We start from the raw sequence: 25,212 nt of genomic DNA on the forward strand, positions 1-25,212 counted from the left end.
CCCCTGCGGCAAGATTTCACACCTCTCCACCAAATGCCCTGACTGACAATAGGGATAACGATAGCGTGTGTTGTCACTCCCGGTCATGGGGTTTATTAATAATCAGACCAAATTGTTAGATAAAAAGTGTATTTAGAAGCCATGACATTTAATCACTCCGGTAAAACATTTCGGTAGTCGTCTCTGATAATCTCCGCCGCCATTGAAATCAGCGGTCGGTGAGTAAATTTTACGGAACTGTAAAACAACCGGACCAATTTTAAACACAAACAATTAGCGATGGCTTCACTCATATTCAAAGTGTCACGTTTCAAACTTATACATAAATATCCAAGTAAATCGATTATTTGTCATTCAATCATGCATTCTCCAACCGATCGGCATTCCGTATTTTATATGCACATAACGTAAACGCACGTGTCTTTAGCAGAAAAGCCTAACGACTTACGTAAGTGTGCATTGTACTTCTTTTGTTTTATCTGTTAACGCGATATAAGTGTTTTGTAACTGATACATATTTTGTTTAATTAATAAAATGCTTAGGTATAATTAATGAAAAGAATTTTTATTTTGTTGTGTTTGAGGTATAAATTAACTAAACTTTTCGATGTGAGCCTGACAGGCGACGATTAACACGAAGACACTGAGGACATGTAACGTTAACAGATATGGTCATTATCAAGAAAACATCGATCTATTGTCAACCATGAATAATTCGAAGTCCCGCTGTATCGAAGTTTTTCTGTTAGTCCCTTGAACTTCGAAACATCGAAGTTTGACTGTATATCGGACTAGTGCCCTAGTTGTGCCTTTTGCTATTGCGGACCTTCCATTTTCGGTACTTTTTCTGTCACCATGGAAGCTTAGTCAAAATACCAAATTACTGTTTCCTTTTGTTTCCGGGCTATAACTCCATAACCGTTCAACGCAGCTCCTTGAAACTTTCTGTATATATCAGACTAGTGCCCTAGTTGTGCTTTTTGCTATTACGGACCTTCCAATTTTTGTATTTTTCTGTCACCATGGAGACTTAATCAAAAATACAAAATTACTTTTTCCTTAATAACTCTTACTTTGAGCTTGATATATACATGTATTTGGGTTTTCATACCAACTGCGGGGGATAAAGCCAAGCTTTGCGGCTCCTTGTTTACCTTTAAATCCAGATGCCTAAATTAATGGGATATCAAGTTATTTTCACATTAAAATTTTGATATGATTTTTCAAGACAAATCTTATGGTGTCAAGCCCGACATGTTTACATTTTATATAATAAACTAATGTGGATTACTTTGTTTATTCCTCAGAACTCTTCTACGGCTGGTGATGTCTTTGAGAGTAAGCTGTCAGATGTTGTCAAGGGAACGGCTAAGCCCCAGGTGCGGGAGTCGAAAGCCTCCCCACCCCCTGTACCTCCCCCTCCTCCTCCTCCGTCAGCCTCAATACAGTCTCCGCCAGTGGCAACTCCTCAGCCACAGATACCAGTTGCTGTGACAGCGACCACATCAGTGCCTGCCACCACCCGACCCTCAAGTCCACCAAAGTCCCGGGAGTCTACGACAACGACAACGGTGACGACAAATGGCTCCAGCGGAAACACATCAACAGTGCCATCTAGTGGTAGTGCCAGCTGTACAGCCGTGGCTGCCCCAGTGACGCGTGTGCCATCCCCACCAATTATACCACAGAAGTATGTGTATTGCAGATTATAGTTGTTATATTTTGGAGGATTCAGAAACATCTTCGGCTATTCCAGTAAAATATATACCCAACAGGAGGATACCAGGTTAACAGACCTAAACCACAATATGAAGTGATTTAATTTATAAACGGTACCATGTAATGAGTCAGTTTACTCCTGTACTCGCCACGCATTAAGTTTCTTTATTCCATTCATAGGATATATATTCTACTTGAATAGCCTGAAATATATAGAGGTTACACAAGTGATTGTTGGATATGGAATTTATTTCACACAAGTAAGTTATTTTTTTAAAAGTTACAAAAGACAAGAGCTTTAGCAAGTGTCTTTTGCAGCTTTTAAAAAATAACTTACTCGTGTGAAATAAATTCCATATCCAACAATCACGAGTCGTGTGACCTGTTTCTACCACAATGATATCGGCTTGAATCAAAGGGAAACGTGGCGAAGTATAATGTCGCGTATGCAAATAAAGTGTACCGGTGATGTCCGGGACCCAGTGATGTGACGCTATTCGATTATTGATGAAGTCAGTAACAATTGCAGCTTGGGTCAAAGTTTGAATTCTTGACCAATCAAAAGACCGGAAGGTTATATACCACTGGTTGTATATAACATATATTTATCCAACAGTCAGCACATTTATTCAATGGCTTGAGAGTGGAATAACACAGCATATTGTGGTAGAAAAATGATTACAGTATGGTGTGGAGGATCTTTGCCTCTGTGTCTGTGATATATCTTGACCTTGTTTCTTGTTGTTTGTACCTGAATTCGGGTATATTATTTAATACAAGACAGTATGTAAAATCACAAAAACTGGATCTCTATGACTACTTTGACTTTTGACCTTGACCTCAGTCTGGGTATAACGTATCAACAGGCACATATTGGATGACAAAATGGGGTCAGCTTTACGAGTTTAACCAGATTTTATGTGTTGTATTTGCAGGTCTGTCAAGATATTGAGCATGCCAGAGAGTCAGCCAAAATCTGCAGAAAGCCATGTGTCTCAGCGACCAGTCAGCAGTGCTCCTAAGACTGTATGTAGTTCTTAATGTCGCCTTCTTACAGGACTAGGTGGTCCAGCATACCTCCATATAGCTGTTACATAGTCCAGTATGGGGGCTACATAGTCCAGCATTCCTCTGTATAGGTGGTACATAGTCCAGCATTCCTCAGTATGGGGGCTACATAGTCCAGCATTCCTCAGTATAGGTGGTACATAGTCCAGCATTCCTCAGTATAGGTGGTACATAGTCCAGCATTCCTCTGTATAGGTGGTACATAGTCCAGCATTCCTCAGTATAGGTGGTACATAGTCCAGCATTCCTCAGTATAGGTGGTACATAGTCCAGCATTCCTCAGTATAAGGGGTACATAATCTAGCATTCCTCTGTATAGGTGGTACATAGTCCAGCATTCCTAAAAATAGGTGGTACATAGTCCAACATTCGTCAATATAGGTAGTACAAAGCTTAGACAAAGACCACCAGTGATTTTGAGTTCTACTAGGTTGGTTATAGAATTGTTTAAATGTCATAAAAACTTGATTGAGAAATCAGCATAAAATTGAACTAATTTTAGTCGTTATTGAAAACATAAGCTCAGAAATGTAATTTAATGCTTATTTGCTGTTCAAATTTCATATTTTCTTCACTGAACTCTTGTTCCATTTTTGCAGCAGGAAAAGCCTGTTCCAGTTCAGCAACAGGCTCAAGTCAAACTTACCTATGCTCAAATGTTGGCAAGAGGCCGAGAAGCTGAGGCTGCATCAGCTGCTGCCGCTGCCGCAGCTGCGGCTGCTGAAGGAAGTGGTAAACAACGCAGCAGTGATGAGTCGGGTGAGGAGGACTCGAAGACCGCTGCAAGTGTGCGTGCCAGTCAAACATTAAAAGAGCAATCTCAGACAATTAAAACGACTACTGCCAATTCTAGACCTCCGGTCAAGGACCAGGCACGCCGAGACTTTGAACCTAAAGACCAGAGATATGGAGGTGGACGCCGTGCCAAAGAGAACCGTGAGCGAAGAGACAGGAGACGAAGTGAGCGGGATGGATCACGGTCATCGACGAAATAAACGATGGCAATTGATGCTTGAGAATGATACACCAGCAATACATATGGACTTGGATCCGACTATTGGGATTCGCCGATGGATGTATGTTTAGGATTATAGGCTTGTGTGTAAAAGATGTGGTTCTCTTTGATGCTCTGTGTACGTCGCATCAGGTTGGATCATTAACTGAAATTTTTTGATATTTGGAATGATGTTTACAACAGGTTGACATTTTGGATTTGTTGACAAAATTTCATGTAAAGATATGCAAGAGAAGCAATGTATTTAAACGGGAATTTGATTCTGCTGGTAGAAAGTCTATGACTCGCAGCAGGAAATCCTGTTGATGTTTGCTGCAATGATATGTACAAGCAAGTCAGGTTTGAACACTAAAACCGAGTCTGGTATAATTGTGATATTGAATGGTTCGCTGACAAATGTCTACAGTGTATTGTGTAATGATGGCACTAGGTCTCTCCTGCCAACCGAGGGGAGGCATGAATCACTAGACAGACCCATAAGTATTATGGGATGTAGCAAGGGGTTTGTCCATCAGTGTCACATGCCTCTCCAGAACTCTTTTATCCCACTTCCTGTGGGATAGGCATGGAATATGGTTCAAACGTTTCCATTTGTTACAGAGACATGAATTTGCTCATATGTGCAATTAGTAGCCAGAGAAATGTGTTGATTGGTTGAAAATAGTATTGGAAAAAAAATTAAAAAATTTTTTGGAGATATTATTATATTGCTGGATGTTTGCCTCTGTAACATAGTTGCGCGCCGTTGATCTCCATTGAGTACACGTAATGTTTGACAATGGCAAAGATGTTTCTGGTAATTGTTGCCGTCAGGAGGTCGGCTTGTTATCGGTATTATAACCACATGTTGCATGGTGCACGCCAGTCACTTAACTGTTTTTCTACCTCTCTGTCTCTTCTTATTCTCTTCTTTCCATCTCTAGTTACTGCTGAACTGCACTGGTGGGGACAGTTCAAATAATTACCACTGGAATACAATTTCAGGCACTGCAAAACTTTCAGTATATATGTTAGTTGAATGATTTATTTCTTAAGATATTATCACAATTGAGGGTTTAAATTTAGATTTAAAATCACCGTTTTAAGCTTAAATTGTTTAGCCCATAGTCCAAGAATGGCTGTGTTTTAAAACATAACGAACAGGTTTTGTTAAAAGCTTATTTTGTAGTGTGCAATTTTGTCAGTAACACGAGTGGGATTTTCTGTTGTAGAATTTCCCAAATATTACCTCGTCAGCACTGTTTAGTGTGATATCTGATGTAACATCCCTATAGAACAGCTATGTTCTGATGTACACGGACAGCCACAGGGTCTAGTTTTACCAATATCGGCCCTGGTTACAAAAATAATTGTCAGGCCATTGACATTATGTTTGTTTTTATGTGTTCTTCAATTCATTTTCTGGAACAGATATTTTTTTTTCACTTTAAACATTTAGAGTTCAATATAATATGAAAAATCATACTTTGAAATAATCTCTAGATGGCAGATTCATGCCATTTATATTCTGCAGTGTTGAAAAGATTTCATGTGTAAATATTTAAGCAGAGTGGACGGTGGGTCCTAGATCCTTAAAATTGACCCAAATTGCTATAACTAACTGGGAAATATGTTACACTGGGAGCTGTTACTGTTAGAACTAGACCGCTGTTATCTTAAATTGGTGCCTGCTTGCATTTAATTCTGTTGGTTTATTACTTTTTAACCTCTGTTGTGGGTTAATCATTGTACAGAGCTGTGTTGAGGCGAGAACCTCTTTAAATACATAACTAAGTGTCTGTACATATAGAGACAAGCGTGTAGAGAATCTTAACCAGTATTCAACACTATTTAATCGTGATTTAGCACATCCATTTTAAAGTTACTTGTTTAATTATTGTTTGTGTTTTTTTTGTTTTTTTTTGTTGTTTTTTTTTTGTTATTTGAAGTCGGAAAAAAACCAAAAATGTTCCGTGTATTTTAGGATCACATATTCTTTTGATGTAAAATCTGGTTCCCTATGTTCCCCAGATTTTGGACAATATTTTATTTTACAAATGACATATTTCCAGGTATGAAATTTGAAATCTTTGTCTTGGGAGGTTTGGCTATGCATGCATTACAATATAAACCCTTCTAGTTTGCATTTAATGACAATCTTTTACAATCTCAACTAAGTCTTTGGTCAAGGGTCAATATTGATTAAATAGTTTTTCTCCGTTCTGGGTGTAGGTTTCATATCTGGCTTGTATCATTGTCTGGTCTCACATTAGTAAAAATTATGCATTACATACAAATGTTTGGAAATATGTCATTTGAAAAAAACCCATACATTTTCATCCAAGTATGAAAATATGGACGATTTAAAAATATTCATAAAGGTGGACCTGGGCCTAACATTTTGTTAACGTCAGGCAGTGATATTTAGAATGTAAATTATTGAAGGCCTGCTGCCAGATCAATATGGACTTTCATACCTACCAGTGATATTAGTATCATGCTATTAGAATTTTTATAAACAGGATTTAATTACAAATCGTGTAAGGTTATTATGTGAAATGTTATATCAAGATTGCTTTTTAATCTCGTAAACTTTGTGGAGCTATCACAAAATAGTCGATTGAATGTAGAGTACTGAAATAAAAGTATTATACAGAAAATGATTATATTTTGAATTTAAACTCTTAAAATGCTGCCATAACGTATATATGATAATTAAAATGTTCTCATTAAGATTAGAGGTCGTTAATATTAGACAATGTTAATGTGTACAGCAAAGTACTGTATCCCCTCTTTCTGACACTTCCCACCCCAACCCCCATTTTACAACCAGTCTGTGGGATTATCAGATGCTATTTGAGTTGTGAACTAGTTGTTGAGTAGATAATGTACAAGTAAATTGGTTTTACGACCAGATATACATATATATATATTATATATATACGTGTTTCGCTGCTATGAATATCTGACCTAATATTTGGATCCTATGTTGTGCTATAATAATGAAGAGTGTATGTATGCTTGTTGGCTTTCAAATGTGGTTTTCAGGAGTGATGAAAGTTTCTGAAGGATGCACAGGTGTTAATGATATATATATATATATGATGAGTGTGAAACTGAGTTTTGATGTATTTTATTGAGGTGTAGATAACTTGGAGGTCTACATAACGTCGTGTACACGTTGTAACAGGTTTCCTCATAATGCTACAGTTAATGGTAAATCACATTTGATTTTTGTTATCATCGAACAGAAATAAGCTTTGTCCCTATAATAATACTATTGCTATAGAGCAAGGTCATTATTGGAGTTGTTGAAATCCTGAAGAGTGTTTAATTCACTCTTAAACAAGTAAAAAGTAAATTGAGAAAACTCCAAATTTGGAAGTGAAGGAGGGAAACATTTGGTACCCTTCTCATGTTGATTTCCATCGGGTGAGGTGGCACTTCAGCCACAGGAAGTACAACTGTCCAAGGGAGGTTACTCTAGTATAATTTCATCAGCCATACAATCTAATTAGAGGTGGGTTATGAACAGTGCTATAATGTATGGATACAGAAAGTTTCTAAACCATAACATGCTGTGATGTTGAGAAGAATATTAATTGTTAAATTAATTACTGGTTGGATACAGACAGTTTCCAAACAATAATATGCTGGCTACATGATTCCGCCTATTGCTAGATTTCTTCCTGCCTGTCGCGGATCGGTGTTCTGTTGGCATTTAGAACAATAACAAGCTTAGGATCTGTTACAGTGTGTACATGTGGTTTGTTTAGATGCTCTCTATAAGTCATGCCTGATTATGTTGTCTATTGATTCTTGTCTGGTGACCCAGTTTAACATTGTTGATTGTAGTTGTATTTTTTTTTCACTTTTTAATACTTTGCGATTTCTTATGAAATATTATAAATAATTATTATTCATTGTTTTGGTTCACACACTTAGAGAAGTCATTTTGTTTTAGGTTTGGGCTTTTTAGTGTTATACAGGGGGACATGTGTGAATGATTGTATAGGTGTGATATATATATTTATATATATAGTTCCTGTTGAACTTACAACCCCCTCAAGTCACTGATACTGGGTGATGTGTTGCCAGTTGCCACTGGTTAAAGTTCTGTGTAGGGTATAAGTTCAGTAGTAGGCGGTGTCCTTGATCTAGTCGTCTTTTATTTTAAGCAATGATGCAATTCATTGATTTACATTTCAGTAAAAAATTCAACACAGGTGTGGAAAGTTGATAACCAATGGATTAAAACCATAATTTATATTTTAGAAGAAATGACCATGAAACTAACCACTAATGACTGATTGTACTTAAGTAAATTAAAGGTAACTTTAAATTTTGCCAGGTCTGTAATGACGGGTCTGGTTATAGGTCTTGGTGACCTGAGGGGTTGTTTGGATAACAGTTCAAGTGTATGTGAAATGATACAGAATTACATTCTTATATAATTCTTATGAACCTTATCTTATTAATTGTGGACTAAAATCCAGCCAAATCTTGTTTTCAACATTCACATAAAAACCCCATATCAGACTACGTACCAAAAAAGTGGTATTTTTGTAGATGTGAAATATAAAATGTGTTCATTCTAGAGTGGAGTCAATATAATCTGTCAATGTTTATTCCCTGAAATAATATTATTTTACCTATTAATTTATTGCTCAGAAGAATGTAGTGCTATGCTGTTTGATAGGAGAATGAGATGGCTGAATAATGAGAAGAATTCAATAATTTGTAGAGTTACGGACATGTAATCTCACGCTTTTGTGATTACCATTGTTTTTAATGCATCATTGTCTTGCTTCTTGAATCATTCGCTAACAATCTGAATCATTTTGTGAGATTGGCATCGTATGAATAACGTCCTAACATAATTTTACATGTTAATGAATATATAAGATTGTGAAATTTCTGTTTACTATTTAGAAAAAAGGATGGCATCCAATTGTATCTACAGTGATTTTTGGACTTGGGGTGAAAAGCACATACGCACAAGGCATAATAGGAAAATTTGATTTATTGTAAGATAAATTTTTAGGAAAACAAAGTGAAACTGATATTCTGTAGAAATGCTGTAAATGAAAGGGATAACTTAACTGAGATTTAAAATTCAATAAGAAATTTCTCCTAGATGTAAGAATTAATGTGATAATTTTCACATTGTGAATAAGTTGTGTTGTATGTGATACATGCGAATTTGGATATGTGAAAAATACCTGTCTCTGGAAGAATATAAATTTGGATTTTTTTCTTTCATTTTTTTGTCAATTTAATAAATAGCATACATGTATATAGATAGAAAGTCAATGAGATGTGTAAAATAATGAAACACATCAGATATTTTTGTGAATCACTTTAGCTGGGTATAGTCATCTTGTGGCTATGTTACTGAGCTGCAGTTTTATGTCCTTTGTAAATACTTGTTGATAATAGTTTGGATAAGAGTATCTTCATTGTAATGCTGGTTACAAAGTTTTTCCTTGGGTAATTGTTCATTTGTTGATGTATTCATATGGCCATTCTCAGTTTAGCTTGCTAAGGTTATAGTATCAGCCTGTAAAATGCCAGTACTTTCATCTGCAGAAGTAAGTTTATGCCATTCTGGAAAAATATCCTTTCAATCAATTTTGTATATAATTTGCTTTAGTTTTGAATTTGAATAAAAAGTCAGGAATTCATAAATTGTTGAAATTGTGAAAAATGAAAGTATTCAAGGAAAGTTTTATCCTATTGTTATGTCACATTGGGAACTGTAATGATCTCCTTCTTGAAAAATGGGAACTTTTGTTTTAATTTGCTTAAAGATCGCAATCTAATTTTTTTCCGATGAAAAAAGCTAAGGTGTGTCATTATAACATGAATTTCTTCATCCTTTGGCATTGCTCCTATTTCCCAGGGTACATGTGCTTGCTATATGTGGTAAAAAAGATCTGTTCGTTCACCATAAGGCTGTTTGGATTGATGGAAGTGTTATTGTTTTGCAAAAAAAAATTATCAGCATTGTCATGGATCGCTCCTTCATCCTGTAGTAATTTCCAAATAGATACACACCTATCATATATAGCTTAATAACATTCGTGAGTAAATTGTACCCTAAATATTTGCAGTATTTCTTAATGGTTGAGATAATCTCGGTGCCACAGGCAAAATAGCACTAGTCAGATATATCATTATCAGAATTAATTGTTTGGAATGAACATCCAAACAAATAAAGTTTTTAGTCAGTAGAAAATTAGAAAATCTAGACTAACGTTCCCGTTAGGTCTCAAGCGAGTTTAACTTTCTGTCATGCTTCTGGAGGAAAATGCATCTATAGGGGAAACATCAGGTGTTTATGTAGCTTACAATTTTGTTTAAAATTTTACCATTGTTAATTGATAATGGGTAAATTTGTTAAAAAAGTTTTCAGAAAATCTTCTGTTATTTGTCTATATATATGTGGTCAGTGATATCAGCATTTTGTTTTTGAATCGGTATGTGTTAATATAAATTCTTTGCTAAAGGCAACAAAGGAAAATAATCTTAATGGTTTACAGTACAAAAATATGGCAATATTTTCAGTTTACTTACAGAAGCTTACACTATTTTAATCTCCTTTGATTAATTTGGAGAATGCATTTGTTTATGTTATGTGACCGTGAATTAATTAAATGTAATTGAGGCAGTATATATCCCCAAATCATTATAATGAATGTATGTGTGGTTTGTAAGATTATTTATTTGTTAAATTCATTAAAATTCTGTGATTGATTAGCCCATTTTAAACCTCAATGCCTTTGATGCAATGCCGATAATCATACACGCATCACCCATTCACTGCGACATTTTCAACTTCCCTTGGTTATACTGGCTGAAAAGATAAGTTTTGGAAAATTCAAGATTCAAAATTTGGAGATAGTTGTTTTTTTCTGTCGTGGGTTTGGTTTGAAACATCAAGCCTTCATCTCACATTCTACAATTTGCTACCATTCATAACGTGCTTCCATTTTTGTTTCCCTTTAAAGTATTTTCAAATAATGCTTAGAATCAAACGGTTTAAGTCTGATTAGATTGTCCTGCGGAGGTAGTAATTACAAAATTGAACAAGTGTTAAATTGATTCCTTATAAACCATATGCCCATACTTGTAGTTTGATTAATTGTCACATTTCATCGGGATGGGGTTTGTCACTTGAGATCTGTAGTTTTGTCCTGCCCAATCGTCTCTCGATAATATTGTCACATATGGGAAAGTCCCAGCTTTTGACTTAGTTTCCTTGCGTCCAGACAGGAAAGAAAACAACTTACTTGAATGTTCCCATTTGTATTGTATTCTTTTTGCAGAAAGGATTTTCGTATAATTATATGTATAACTTCAAAAGAAAACGTCTTTAATGCCTATCATTTTGATTTCCTTATGAATTCTGCGGAATCGTTGATATCCAGGAACTTGAGGGAATGTATGAATATAATTCATTGTTTGAATAGTTTTCTGAGAAACTTCTAGTTAAAAGAATGTATACTTCTTTATGAATATGTCGATATTCTGTTTTGAATTTTTATGTTGGACACAGCTCAGAATATTTGTACATGTGTATATTATACATTTATTAAATTTGACATTGGAAAAAACCATGCCTGCATAATCATGATAGCCTTGGCTTGGAGATGATTCAGGGTAAAACTGCATGTCTTCGTTCATGTATTTTTTTATTGGGCATACATGTGATTGGATTAAATTATTGACAATTTTCGGGGTTAAAAAACAAGGACATCCAATAAAGAACATCCTCATCAGAAATTGTTTTCAGTTTTCTGTTCAACAGCACTATTATCCTTATTGTATTGGGTTGTGATGTTGTCATGCAATTCAATTTAGTTCAATTGTATTCGGTAAAATGGTACATAGTAAAACATTTGTAAAAGGAAAAATTAATATTATGACAATTTTGGCACTTTGATTAAAAACTGTTCGTATGAACAATTTATATTAATGTCTATTAGCCTAATAAACTTAGTTATCAATGGTATTCCAACAGCAAAGTGTTGAAGGCAAGAAGGATCTGAAAGAAATTTTTGTTGATAATCTGAAATACAGGGTTATATGAAGAGCCAGTCTGATCCTGTACAGTAGAAGTAGTAAGGAAGAAAGATTGGCTGGTGTACTTCAAATAAGGATAGCTCAGAAAGCTTTCAATTAGCCAAAGGGATAGCTCAGAAAGCCCTCTGGCTTTTTTCCACTGGGGTCAATTCGGGTAAGTGTCTGCCATATACTATCTCAAAGTCTACTTCTTTAAACAGTAGGGTCATGATTTTGAGCAATAAGTATAGGGAGATGAATGGCTACCGAGTTGCAAAATGAATGTCCTTGACCCACTTCCATGGTCTGTGATAAAATACACTCTATAAAAGCTAAAAATAGTAATGATTATCTCCTGAACCGATACAATGTATATTCTGTCTCCCAAGTCTACTTAAAACAATGGAGTCATGATTTTGAGCAATTAGCATGACGCATTTAAAAAAACAATAATATTACCATAAGGCCAAAGGGAAACTTTCGCATAAATTAGAAATGATCCACAAAATAGTGTCGGGAGGAATTTCTATAGAAAGTCAAAATCAAAGATGGCTGCCTGTCGGCCCTATGTTAAACCACTTTGTCTCAAAATCAAACGCTCACAACCAAGGACCATGAGGATTCTCACATGAAGTGTGAAAATGATTTAGTACTTCCCATAAATGCATTACCCACTAACATCCTTTATATGTCGGCCGCGGTGGTTAAGGTGTCCTGACACTTTAAACTAGCCCTCCACCTCTGGCTTGCGAGTTCGAAACCTATGTGAGGCAGTTGCCAGGTACTGACTGTAGGCCGGTGGTTTTTCTCCGGGTACTCCGGCTTTCCTCCACCTCCAAACCCGACACGTCCTTAAATGACCCCTGCTGTTAATGGAACGTTAAACGAAAAACAAACATATGTCAAGATTAAAGACGGGTCTCTGTTTTTAGCCCACCATCATCAGATGGTGGGCTATTCAAATCGCCCTGCGTCCGTCGTCCGTCTGTCCGTCCGTCCGTCCGTCCCTCCGTCCGTAAACAATTCTTGTTATCGCTATTTCTCAGAAAGTACTGAAGGGATCTTTCTCAAATTTCATATGTAGGTTCCCCTTGGTGGCTAGTTATGCATATTGCGTTTTGAGACCAATCCGAAAACAACATGGCCGACAGGCAGCCATCTTGGATTTTGACGATTGAAGTTTGTTATCGCTATTTCTGAGAATGTACTGAAGGGATCTTTCTCAAATTTCATATGAAGGTTCCCCTTGGTGCCTAGTTATGCATATTGCGTTTTGAGACCAATCTGAAAACAACATGGCCGACAGGCAGCCATCTTGGATTTTGACAATTGAAGTTTGTTATCGCTATTTCTGAGAAAGTACTGAAGGGATCTTTCTCAAATTTCATATAAAGGTTTCCCTTGGTGCCTAGTTATGCATATTGCGTTTTGAGACCAATCCGAAAACAACATGGCCGACAGGCAGCCATCTTGGATTTTGACAATTGAAGTTTGTTATTGCTATTTCTGAGAAAGTACTGAAGGGATCTTTCTCAAATTTCATATGAAGGTTCCCCTTGGTGCCTAGTTATGCATATTGCGTTTTGAGACCAATCCGAAAACAACATGGCCGACAGGCAGCCATCTTGAATTTTGACAATTGAAGTTTGTTATCGCTATTTCTGAGAAAGTACTGAAGGGATCTTTCTCAAATTTCATATGTAGGTTCCCCTTGGTGCCTAGTTATGCATATTGCGATTTGAGACCAATCGGAAAACAACATGGCCGACAGGCAGCCATCTTGGATTTTGACAATTGAAGTTTGTTATCGCTATTTCTGAGAAAGTACGGAATGGATCTTTCTGAAATTTCAGATGTAGGTTTCCCTTGGTGCCTAGTTATGCATATTGCGTTTTCAGACCAATCCGAAAACAACATGGCCGACAGGCAGCCATCTTGGATTTTGACAATTGAAGTTTGTTATCGCTATTTCTGAGAAAGTACGGAATGGATCTTTCTGAAATTTCAGATGTAGGTTTCCCTTGGTGCCTAGTTATGCATATTGCGTTTTGAGACCAATCCGAAAACAACATGGCCGACAGGCAGCCATCTTGGATTTTGACAATTGAAGTTGGTTATCGCTATTTCTGAGAATGTACTGAATGGATCTTTCTGAAATTTCATATGTAGGTTTCCCTTGGTGCCTTGTATTGCATTTTTGGACCAGTCTGTCCTGAAAACAACCTGGCAAACAAACAGCCATTATCGTTAAATCTCAAATTTCTTATATAGCTAGGATTCCCTTGTTTGAAAAGTACTGGAGGGATGTCTCAATTTGCACAGATTAGTAAAATGAAGGGAAAAGTAGAGAAAAGATCAATCTGACATGGAACCTATGAAGATCATTCAATGGTGGGCGCCAAGATCCCTCTGGGATCTCTTGTTATTTCCATTTTCAAAAGTAAACCTGTACAAGGCAGCGATGGTACCTAGAAACCTTCCTGCGTAATTTGAGGATACACTACATAGATAGTACTGTTCTAGAAATGGCTGTTAAAACGTCCAATGACAAAATGAAAGACGTCCTATAGCTATCTGCCATTTATTAGCTCATCTGCTTGGAAGAAGCTTATACCATACTGTGGCGTCGGTCATTCATCTGTATGTCAACAATTTGACTGGAAGCATCTCTAGGTGGTGGTGATTCAAAATTGCACAAAAGGCAGGGCTGAGAAGCAAGTTTGCTATTAATATCAGAACTATCCACTGGATATCGTCATATTTGAGGGGAAGCAATCCCTAGCTAGGTGGTGGTGATTCAAAAGTGTACAAAAGGTGGAACCAAGGGGCAAGATGGCTAGTTTTATCCACGAGTTTCCCAAATTTACATTCAGAATTAAGGTCAAAGGGGACTAGCATGTGAAATTTGAAAGATCTATGTCAAGTATTTCCATGCTTCATCAAATTTTTACACGACTTAGTAATGAACTTGAATTATAAATATAAATGAAATAAATAATGAAGGATTTATTTTCTAACGACACTGTACTTTTGGTGAAATTTAGAGAAATTAAAAAGATGAATGCAGAACTATCAAAAACAAGAGGCCTAGAGGGCCTGTATCGCTCACCTGGTTTTATGAGATATGAAACAAGAACGATGCTGAAGTATATTTGTCGCTGGTATTGCTATGTCAATATATATCATAAGCATTTTATATGGGTACATGTACATTGGTTTTATTTTAATACTGAAAATTCCAAAAAGTGCATTAATCCATGAAATGATATTGATTTTTGGCGCGACCTCATAGGGATGCTACCACACAAATGTGAGTGATATCCATTGCTTAGTTTCAGAGAAGAACTTGTTCAGACCAATTGACCCCTTTTGACCCTGACCTCTGCCCCCTTGGGGGTCAGCTCCTTCCTTTATGCAATTTTGAATCCCTACCCAAATAGGATGCTACCAATCAAACCATTGCTAAGTTTCAGAGAATAAGTTGTTCAAATCAATTTAGCCAAATTGACCCCTTTTAGCCCCACCCCTCAGGCCCCTGGCGGCCCGGGTCAACCCCAACATTTTTACAATTTTGAATCCCCCCCCAATAACCATGCTACCATACAAATGCGAGTAATATCCATTGCTTAGTTTCAGAGAAGAAGTTGTTTAAACAAATTGACCAATTTTGGCCCCGCCCCTCAGGCCCCTGGGGGGGGGGGGGTCAGTCCCACCATTTGTCAATTTTGAATCCCCATCCCATAGGGATGCTACCCGGGAAATATGAGCGATATCCATTTGCTTAGTTTCAGAGCAGAAGTCGTTCATTTCAATTTTGCAAAACTGACCCCTTTTGGCCCCGCCCCTCAGCCCCCAGGGGGGTCGGTCCTGTCATTTGTACAATTTCAAATTCCTACCCCAAGGTGATGCTACCAGTAAAATATAAGAGATATCCATTGCTTGGTTCCAGAGAAGAAGTCAATTATAGGAATATAGCCCGATTGACCACATTTGGCCCCACCCCTCAGGCCCCTGGGGGGTCAGCCCCATCATTTGTACAATTTTGAATCCCCACCCCATAGTGATGCTACCAGCCAAATATGAGCGACAGCCATTCCTCGGTTTCAGAGAAGAAGTCGTTTATATCAATATAGCTGGATTGACCACATTCGGTCCCGCCCCTCAGGCCCCTTGGGGTCAGCCCCATCATTTGTACAATTTTGAATCCCCACCCCATAATGATGCTACCAGGCAAATATGAGCGATAGCCAATGCTTGGTTTCAGAGAAGAAGTCGTTTATATCAATATAGCCGGATTGACCACATTTGGCCCCGCCCCTCAGGCCCCTGGGGGGTCAGCCCTATCATTTGTACAATTTTGAATCCCCACCCCATAGTGATGCTACCAGAAAAATATTGAGTGATAGCCATTGCTTGGTTTCAGAGAAGTCGTTTATATCAATAGCTCCAAATTGACCCCTTTTGGCCCCACCCGAGGCCCCCAGGGGGTCAGCCCCATCATTTGTACAATTTTGAGTCCCCTACCCATAGGGATGCTTCTGACCTAATTTGTTCAAATTCTGATCAGCGGTTATGAAGAAGTAGTCAAATAAGTCAATTGTTGACGGACGGACGCCAAGGTATGGCATAAGCTCACCTTGGTTGGTTCCAAAATGCAATATGATAACTAGGAGACCAAGGGCAACCTGCATATGAAATTTCAGAAAGATCCCCTCAGTGCTTTTTGAGAAAAAGCGATAACAAACTTCAGTTGTCAAAATCGAAGATGGCTGTCTGTCGGCGATGTTGTTATCCAATCGATCCCAAAATGCAATATGCCATCTGACGATGGTGCGCTAAAAAATAGTCATGACAAATTTTAAGTTTTAAAACCATGATGGCCATCACTCAATAACAAATTTTGTTAAGGATGGGCAACACCACCCATATGCCAGTGAATGGGCTAAAACTTGAGAATGTATCTCGTCTAGTCCATATGCTGTGACGATTGCCTGTGACTTTTACAGAATCTTGTAATTCAGTATAAAATGAGAAAGGCTGATTGTAACATTTATTACTACATGTATTAGAATTGAAATCTAAATCTTTATGAATTTTTTCTTGTTGCATGTCTTTCATGAAATTCAGTCTTTAACCTCTCAATTTTAAATTGTGCAGAATTAAATTCACAAAACAAATACCAAATTATTTATTACAAATATTTTTATTTTATGACAAAATGACAACATTAGTTAATGCATATTTATATATGTACAAAATATCTCAGGGCCTGGATCACTAATGATTCATGATGTTTCGAAAGTTGAATTTAAACTTGCTCTATTCTAATCGCATTTTCACATCACAGTAAGACATAATTTCCGAGAAAACAAAAAGATACCTTAAATTTATTTATATGCTATGAATTTCAGCTGTAATAAGAGTAATTAATTGATTCCAAAGTTCACAATTTTTGAAATAAGAATTTGTTCATGCCTCATTATAATATATCGTATCCATAACTACAGCCCAGTAGAACAATAAATATTTTTTGATGTCCACATTTGAATTTTCCACTCTGGTAAATAGATAAAAATTAAATTAAGGCTCTCTTTTCTTTGTCAACATGTGCATTTTCCCTACAACCAAAATGCAATAGCTGTTTCCAGTGGAAGGGAGACAACTACAAGCCTTCATGGGGTGCATTCATCTCGATGTTGATGCTGATGTAAACTCGATCAATGAACATGATTTGGCATCTCTCCATATTTACAACTTAGAAACCATGAACCTGGAAGGAAAAAACAAACAATTATGAGTTACAGAAAGAATAGAATAACCATTGAATTTCAGGTTAATGGTGGAAACAGGATATTCTCCTCCAAACAATAACATAGAAAGCCGATAAAATTCAAACTCAAAAAATCATAATAAAGATTTTCAGGGAGTTTCCAGAAAAAGTACAAGGGGAATAAGACCAGGTGTTCCAGGAGAGTAAGCGTCTTTTTCTTCATCCCCGACACCCACCATACAAATAATAGTTGAAATCGGGGACACCCACCATACAAATCTAGGTCAAATACGAGGACACCCACTGACAAATCTACGTCAAATCCGGGGACACCCACCATACAAATAATACACTCAACATACAAATCTAGGTCAAATCTGGGGACACCCACTGACAAATCTATGTCAAATCTGGGGACACCTACCATACAAATCTAGGTCAAATCCGGGGACACCCATCATACAAATCTAGGTCAAATACGGGGACACCCACCATACCAATCTAGGTCAAATCTGGGGACACCCACCATGCAAATAATACACCCACCATACAAATCTAGGTCAAATACGGGGACATCCACCATGCAAATAATACACCCATCATACAAATCTAGGTCAAATACAGGGACATCCACCATGCAAATAATACACCCATCATACAAATCTAGGTCAAATACGGGGACATCCACCATGCAAATAATACACCCACCATACAAATCTAGGTCAAATACAGGGACATCCACCATGCAAATAATACACCCATCATACAAATCTAGGTCAAATACGGGGACATCCACCATGCAAATAATACACCCACCATACAAATCTAGGCCAAATCCGATACACCTACCATGCAAATAATACACCCACCATACAAATCTAGGTCAAATACAGGGACATCCACCATGCAAATAATACACCCATCATACAAATCTAGGTCAAATACGGGGACACCCACCATACCAATCTAGGTCAAATCTGGAGACACCCACCATACCAATCTAGGTCAAATCTGGGGACACCCACCATACAAATCTAGGTCAAATGGCTTAAGTCACAATCTCAAATGAGAGTTGGGGTGGTAACAATGGAATCACTGGGCATATCAATAATCATCACACACGTCTGACTTTATATTGCTTAATGAAATAAATTTCATGGCGGGGGGCATAAAAATTCATGAATGATACCCACTTTGAGCTGGTCTTCTCCTGCAATGTTGACCATTTTAAGGAAATCTCGGATATGATGTCTCTGGTCTCCCTGCACCTGTATAACCTCTCCATACTCTGGATGTTCCACTACTGTTCCATTGCAGGCAAACTCCTACAGTAACAGAAGTACAAATATCTCAAAAATTAACAACTTTATTTATATAGTTTTAATCAGTTCAAAATTGAATCCCCCTCAAAAAAAATGTTGACTTGAGGGTTGAGTTTGTTTGCAATGATTGACGTTTGTAAATTAAATGTACTCTTCACTTAATCATATTCACTAAACTTTGTTCACATTTAAATATTAATAATTGATATTAAAATGTGATCAAAGTTTAGTAAATATGATTAAGTGACGAGTATAATAATAAAAGACATATACCGTATAGCGGGGAATTTTAGCGGCGCTTTAATTTGGCGATTACGTATAAAGATCGCCGAAATTTAACCCGTCAAATTTTAACACCGCCAAATAAAAAGATGCGAAGATTTCAATTTCGCCAATAGTTTCCGTTCCGACCGCCATTTACCTTTGCTAACTCAAGAGAGTAACGACTGGTGCGTAATGTTGGTTGTTGCCTTGCAACTGTCAGCCAAAATGCCTATAGGTACATGTAATACGAATAGCTAGTGAACAACTACTCACGATACATGTATAGCAATACAAGTGTGACATATATCGCATCATAATTCAGGGCTTTTTCTGGAGGTTTTTTGGGGCCGTTAATGGGCCCCATTCCCAATTGAAATTATTTCATATTTTAGCCAAATTCACAAATTTTGGAGTTTACTCCTGAAAAAGTCTTTCCCAATTCACCAAATTTCTTCCCAAAATGAGACAAAAAGGCCCCTTCCCAAACCAGTGAGAAAAAGCCCTGTAATTATTTTTTGTGAAAACAAAGCCGTCTACCCATACTATTCAATGAACTGGTGTTAACACTTTACCTGTAGACTCATTGTTTAACTTACCTGTACGTATACACATCATACAATAGATGACCAAGGCGATATCATACGGTTGATTAAATTCTTTTTGTCTGTTGCTTGTACACATACTCATATAAACACTGATTTGACAAATCTACATGTATGTGTTCGTCTGAATTTTTTTGGTAATAGTTTCCGGTTTCAAGACAGAGGATCGATAATACACAACACACTTAATCAACATGGATTGGATGTATGGACATAACATAATTTAATTATCTATACATACTGGTAGGAAATATATATGCTCAACGCCAAATTAAAACCCTAGATTTAAGGGAAATCGCTAAATTTTAACCCGCCAAAATTTAACTTTGTTTTCATGACCAAATCGCCAAATTTTAGGACCGCTAGAATTTCCCGCTCTACGGTATATAGAATATCAAAAGTAACGACGTCAAAATTATAATGTGATGATATTATTAATTTTCATATACAATTTCCGCATCACTATACAGCTCACCAATCATGATTAAGAATTGGTCAAAACTACCCATACATTTTATTTATTAAGTAGTTCAGTGTCAAATACTGACCTTTTTAAATGCCTTGACAATTTTCTTCAGATCAAATTGGGGACTGATCCCTTGTACTGTTGTCAGGGTCTTTCTACCATTTCTCTGCTGGATCCGGATGTGAATTAAAGTGTCTGAGCCTGTCCCAGTTTCCCCTGCACTTTGATTGGAAAAGGGGTCTGCCTGGGCTGAAAATGATCAGAATGCACATGTATATAAAATGCTAATATCTAATTAGACAAGAGATCCCAGAGGGATCTTGGCGCCCACCATTGAATGATCTTTATAGGTTCCATGTCAGATTGATCTTTTCTCTACTTTTCCCTTCCTCTAAGTCTTACTAATCTGTATAAATTCAGAAACAGCCCTCTAGTACTTTTCAAACAAGGGGAACCTATATATAAAATTTAAGATTTAGCGATAATGGCTGTCTGTCGGCCATGTTGTTTTCAGATTGGTCCCAAAATGCAACACCAGGGACCAAGGAGAACCTACATATGAAATTTGAGAAAGATCCCTTCAGTAACTTCTGTAAAATAGCGATAACAAACTTCAATTGTCAAAATACAAGATGGCTGCCTGTCGGCCAGGTTGTTTTCTGATTGGTCTCAAAATCCAATATGCATAACTAGGCACAGAGGGCAACCTACATATGAAATTTGAGAAAGATCCCTTCAGCCATTTCTGATAAATAGCGATAACAAAATTCAATTGTCAAAATCCAAGATGGCTGGCTGTCGGCCATGTTGTTTTCCTATTGGTCCCAAGATGAAACTACAGACCAAGGGGAACTTACAAACAAGTTTGAGAAAGATCCCTTCAGTACTTTCTGAGAAATAGCGATAACAAACTTCAATTGTCAAAATCCAAGATGTCTGCTTGTCGGCCATGTTGTTTTCCGAAAGGTCTCAAAATGCAATATGCATATCAAGGCAACGAGGGGAACCTACATATGAAATTTGAGAAAGATCCCTTGAGGACTTTTTCAGAAATAGCGATAACAAACTTCAATTGTCAAAATCCAAGATGGCTGCCTGTCGGCCATGTTGTTTTCCGATTGGTCTCAAAATGCAATATGCATAACTAGGCACCCCGGGGGAACATATATATGAAATTTGAGAAAGATCCCTTCTGTACTTTCTGAGAAATAGCGATAACAAACTTCAATTGTCAAAATCCAAGATGGCTGCCTGTCGGCCATGTTGTTTTTCGATAGGTCTCAAAATGCGATATGCATTACTAAGAACCAAGAGGAACCTACATATGAAATTTAAGAAAGATCCCTTCAGTACATTCTGAGAAATAGCGATAACAAACTTCAATTGTCAAAATCCAAGATGGCTGCCTGTCGGCCATGTTGTTTTCCAATAGGTCTCAAAATGCAATATGCATAACTAGGCACCCAGGGGAACCTACATATGAAATTTGAGAAAGATCTCGTCAGTGCATTCTGAGAAATAGCGATAACAAACTTCAATTGTCAAAATCCAAGATGGCTGCCTGTTGGCCATGTTGTTTTCCGATTGGTCTCAAAATGCAATATGCATACCTTGGCACCAAGGGGAACCTACAAATGAAATTTGAGAAAGATCCCTTCTGTACTTTCTGAGAAATAGCAATAACAAACTTCAATTGTCAAAATCCAAGATGGCTGCCTGTCGGCCATGTTGTTTTGCGATTGGTCTCAAAATGCGATATGCATAACTAGGCACCAAGGGGAACCTACATATGAAATTTGAGAAAGATCCCTTCAACACTTTCTCAGAAATAGCGATAACAAACATCAATTGTCAAAATCCAAGATGGCTGCCTGTCGGCCATGTTGTTTTGCGATTGGTCTCAAAATGCGATATGCATAACTAGGCACCAAGGGGAACATACATATGAAATTTGAGAAAGATCCCTTCAGTACTTTCTGAGAAATAGCGATAACAAACATCAATTGTCAAAATCCAAGATGGCTGCCTGTCGGCCATGTTGTTTTGCAATTGGTCTCAAAATGCGATATGCATAACTAGGCACCAAGGGGAACCTACATATGAAATTTGAGAAAGATCCCTTCAGTACTTTCTGAGAAATAGCGATAACAAACTTCAATTGTCAAAATCCAAGATGGCTGCCTGTCGGCCATGTTGTTTTCCGATAGGTCTCAAAATGCGATATGCATAACTAGGCACCAAGGGGAACCTACATATGAAATTTGAGAAAGATCCCTTCAGTACTTTCTGAGAAATAGCGATAACAAGAATTGTTTACGGACGGACGGACGGACGGACGGAGGGACGGACGACGGACCACGGACGCAGGGCGATTTGAATAGCCCACCATCTGATGATGGTGGGCTAAAAAGAGGTCTGTCTGGGTTGAAATTTCTAAATATCTTTTTTTCAGTTAGCTATGTATATGCCACTGTACAGGACAGTTACAACTCTCAATTTTTAACATTGGTAGATGAGTTCAAGGTAGATAAGGCAAGACATGTGATGACTACGAGCTCCAAGGATGAAAAGATCTTAAATGCTGGAATCAAGACAAGAACAGGAAGATAATGGGCAGTAAATGGTGCATGTCAAGCAGGAAGTAGAATGTGACAGTGTGTCATTGCAGTGCAAGTACATCATTTTTTAGAACAGAGATTTCAAATGGCAAGGCAATGGAATCCATGACGTACAGTCCATGTAAAATCATATGACTGCATCAATGTTAAGTAATATTATGTTGCACCCCCTCAGTAAACCTCAATACAATGATAGGCCCAGATGACCTGTATTGCTCACCTGGATTTGGTGCAGTGAATATGGGAAAACATTCTCTATTTCGATCTACAGACAGATTTTGAAGAATTTTACTTATTTTCCATATTTGGCCCAATCAATGAAACACCTGTATGTGGGACCAGGACCCATCTTTTATACAAAATTGGTTCTCCTTCACACAAGGATGCTTCAGACCAATATGAGACTGAATCCGAAAAATAAAAGGATTTTGATCAATTTTGGTACCTATTTTCCCTGTTTGGGCCGACCCCTTTGGCCCCAAGTTCCAGTTTATACAAAATTCACAATGGTTTTCCTTCACCCAAGGATGCTTCAGACCAAATATTGACTTTAATTTGCACCAGGTAAGCTGAAAAATGTTGACAGCTGCAATTCAATTGTAACAGGAGATGAGAAAATGTAGCGGCCAGACCCCAGGACCTCTGAACACTAGCTGGATGCTCTACCAATTGAGCTACTTGGTCACCGATGATCGACCCAGTCCAATCCCGCTACACACCTCCTTCCTTTTTTCCAAGTCTTTTCCAAGTATTCGCCCTTGAAGACCCATATACCGTGGGTATTTCAGCTGGGCGCCAATTTTGTAACAGGAGAGGAGAAAATGTAGCTGCCAGACCGGGGTCTGAACCCGTGATCTCTGAACAGTAGCTATATATATATAGCCGTATGCTCTACCAATGGAGCTACCTGGTCGCCGATGATCAACCCAGTCCAGTTCTGCTACATTCCTCCCTCCTTCAACAACCCAGTCCAGTTCCACTACATTCCTCCCTCCTTCAACAACCCAGTCCAGTTCCGCTACATTCCTCCTACATTCCTCCCTCCTTCAACAAAGTCTTTGACCCGGAAGACACACATATATATACCACCCCCATGAGAACTTAGTTGGGCGCCATATGTAATAGGAGAGGAAAAATACACGACCAGACCGGGGATCGAACCCGGGACCTCTGAACAATAGCCGGATGCTCTACCAATTGATTACCAGCTGGTCACCAATTATCGACAGTCCAATCCCGCTACACAATTCACTCACATTTTTGTAAAGCAATGATGAAAGTAAAAGGAGTGTGTTATTAAATCATGATTGTTAATGTATAACACACGTTAATGTTACTCTATGAACCTTGAACTCTTCCGTGTCAATGTTGCATTATGTTTTTTCTCAAATATTGCCGATTCTTTATAGATCTGCGAGTAAACTTTATCTTCACTTTTCCACAAATAAGATGTTATAGAAAAGTTGATTGCGATTATTTAATGTTATAATGATTGAATTTACTGTACAGGTAACGCCAAATGCATCAACTTGATAATTATATAGACATCATCGACGATTTTAGATTTAGACGGAGTTGGCTACCAGATTCTAGCTGCCTTTAGGTCAGTAGGTCTATGGTCATCTATATAATATTAAATACACGTCAACTGATCAAAGAGAAAGGAAAACAGCTAATAATTACGACACATCTTTATCTTTAGTTTTCTAATTACGAACCCAAGGGATTTAATAATACACAACCAACGTGCACCATTTTAATGACGCCGATTCTTTAAACTACATCTACTTCCGGTAAAAAATTGGCATGATAAAACATATTTATACTAACCGAGTTGACCTGGAAGCTGCCCACCGATATTCATATAGCCCTTTCTATGTGATCTGCCAAATAAAAAGATAGGAAAACACCTGTTTTGAAGTTGATGTTAATGGATTTTGGGAAGAGGTCTCCTGGCGTACTCAAGTATCAAAATGGCCTTCACCGTCAACAGATAAATATAATTATTTCTTTTAAAAGTAAAAACAAATAAATTTAAGGTCAATCAACATTAGGCTTTAGAAAAACATAAGTGAGAAATTATTTGTGGAAAAAAAATGAACGTGTTGTTAATAAAGTGTGGGAAACACTCTTGCCCGGATGTTGTACAGGTGCCCCAAAAGGACACTATCCTGTGTATATTGCAGTAGAGCCATGACATTGTATAATTTCTAATAATTTAATTATTAATAGATAGTCTAATGTCAACACGAATTAAATGATTTATGACAGTCAAAAGTTGAAAGGTATTTTTCTTTCACTGACTATTACAGATTACTTCGTGTA

At 37.5% G+C, this 25,212-nt stretch overlaps 2 protein-coding genes across 2 annotated transcripts in view; one reads left to right on the forward strand and one right to left on the reverse strand.

Annotated features, from left to right (window-relative positions):
- Positions 1–11,566, forward strand: part of LOC117317431 (la-related protein 4B-like) — a gene marked incomplete at its 5' end in the record, with an annotated part of 63,676 nt that extends 52,110 nt beyond the window's left edge. The window contains 3 exons of the mRNA XM_033872241.1: positions 1,308–1,690; positions 2,655–2,745; positions 3,387–11,566. Of these exons, the coding sequence (XP_033728132.1) occupies positions 1,308–1,690; positions 2,655–2,745; positions 3,387–3,782 (870 nt within the window). The remainder of the gene's footprint in view (positions 1–1,307; positions 1,691–2,654; positions 2,746–3,386) is intronic.
- Positions 11,567–17,056: 5,490 nt separating this feature from the next.
- On the reverse strand, positions 17,057–24,892 carry LOC117317294 (eukaryotic translation initiation factor 1-like). The gene is made up of 4 exons (XM_033872079.1): positions 24,718–24,892; positions 20,352–20,518; positions 18,809–18,940; positions 17,057–17,615 (listed from the first exon to the last, which is right to left on the reverse strand). The coding sequence occupies exons 1-4, from the start codon at positions 24,749–24,751 to the stop codon at positions 17,601–17,603; spliced, it is 348 nt and encodes a 115-aa protein (XP_033727970.1). The 5' UTR covers positions 24,752–24,892; the 3' UTR covers positions 17,057–17,600.
- Between the last annotated feature and the right edge of the window lie 320 nt (positions 24,893–25,212).

This window comes from Pecten maximus, chromosome 19, assembly GCF_902652985.1.
Source record: "Pecten maximus chromosome 19, xPecMax1.1, whole genome shotgun sequence".
NCBI lineage: Eukaryota > Metazoa > Mollusca > Bivalvia > Pectinida > Pectinidae > Pecten > Pecten maximus.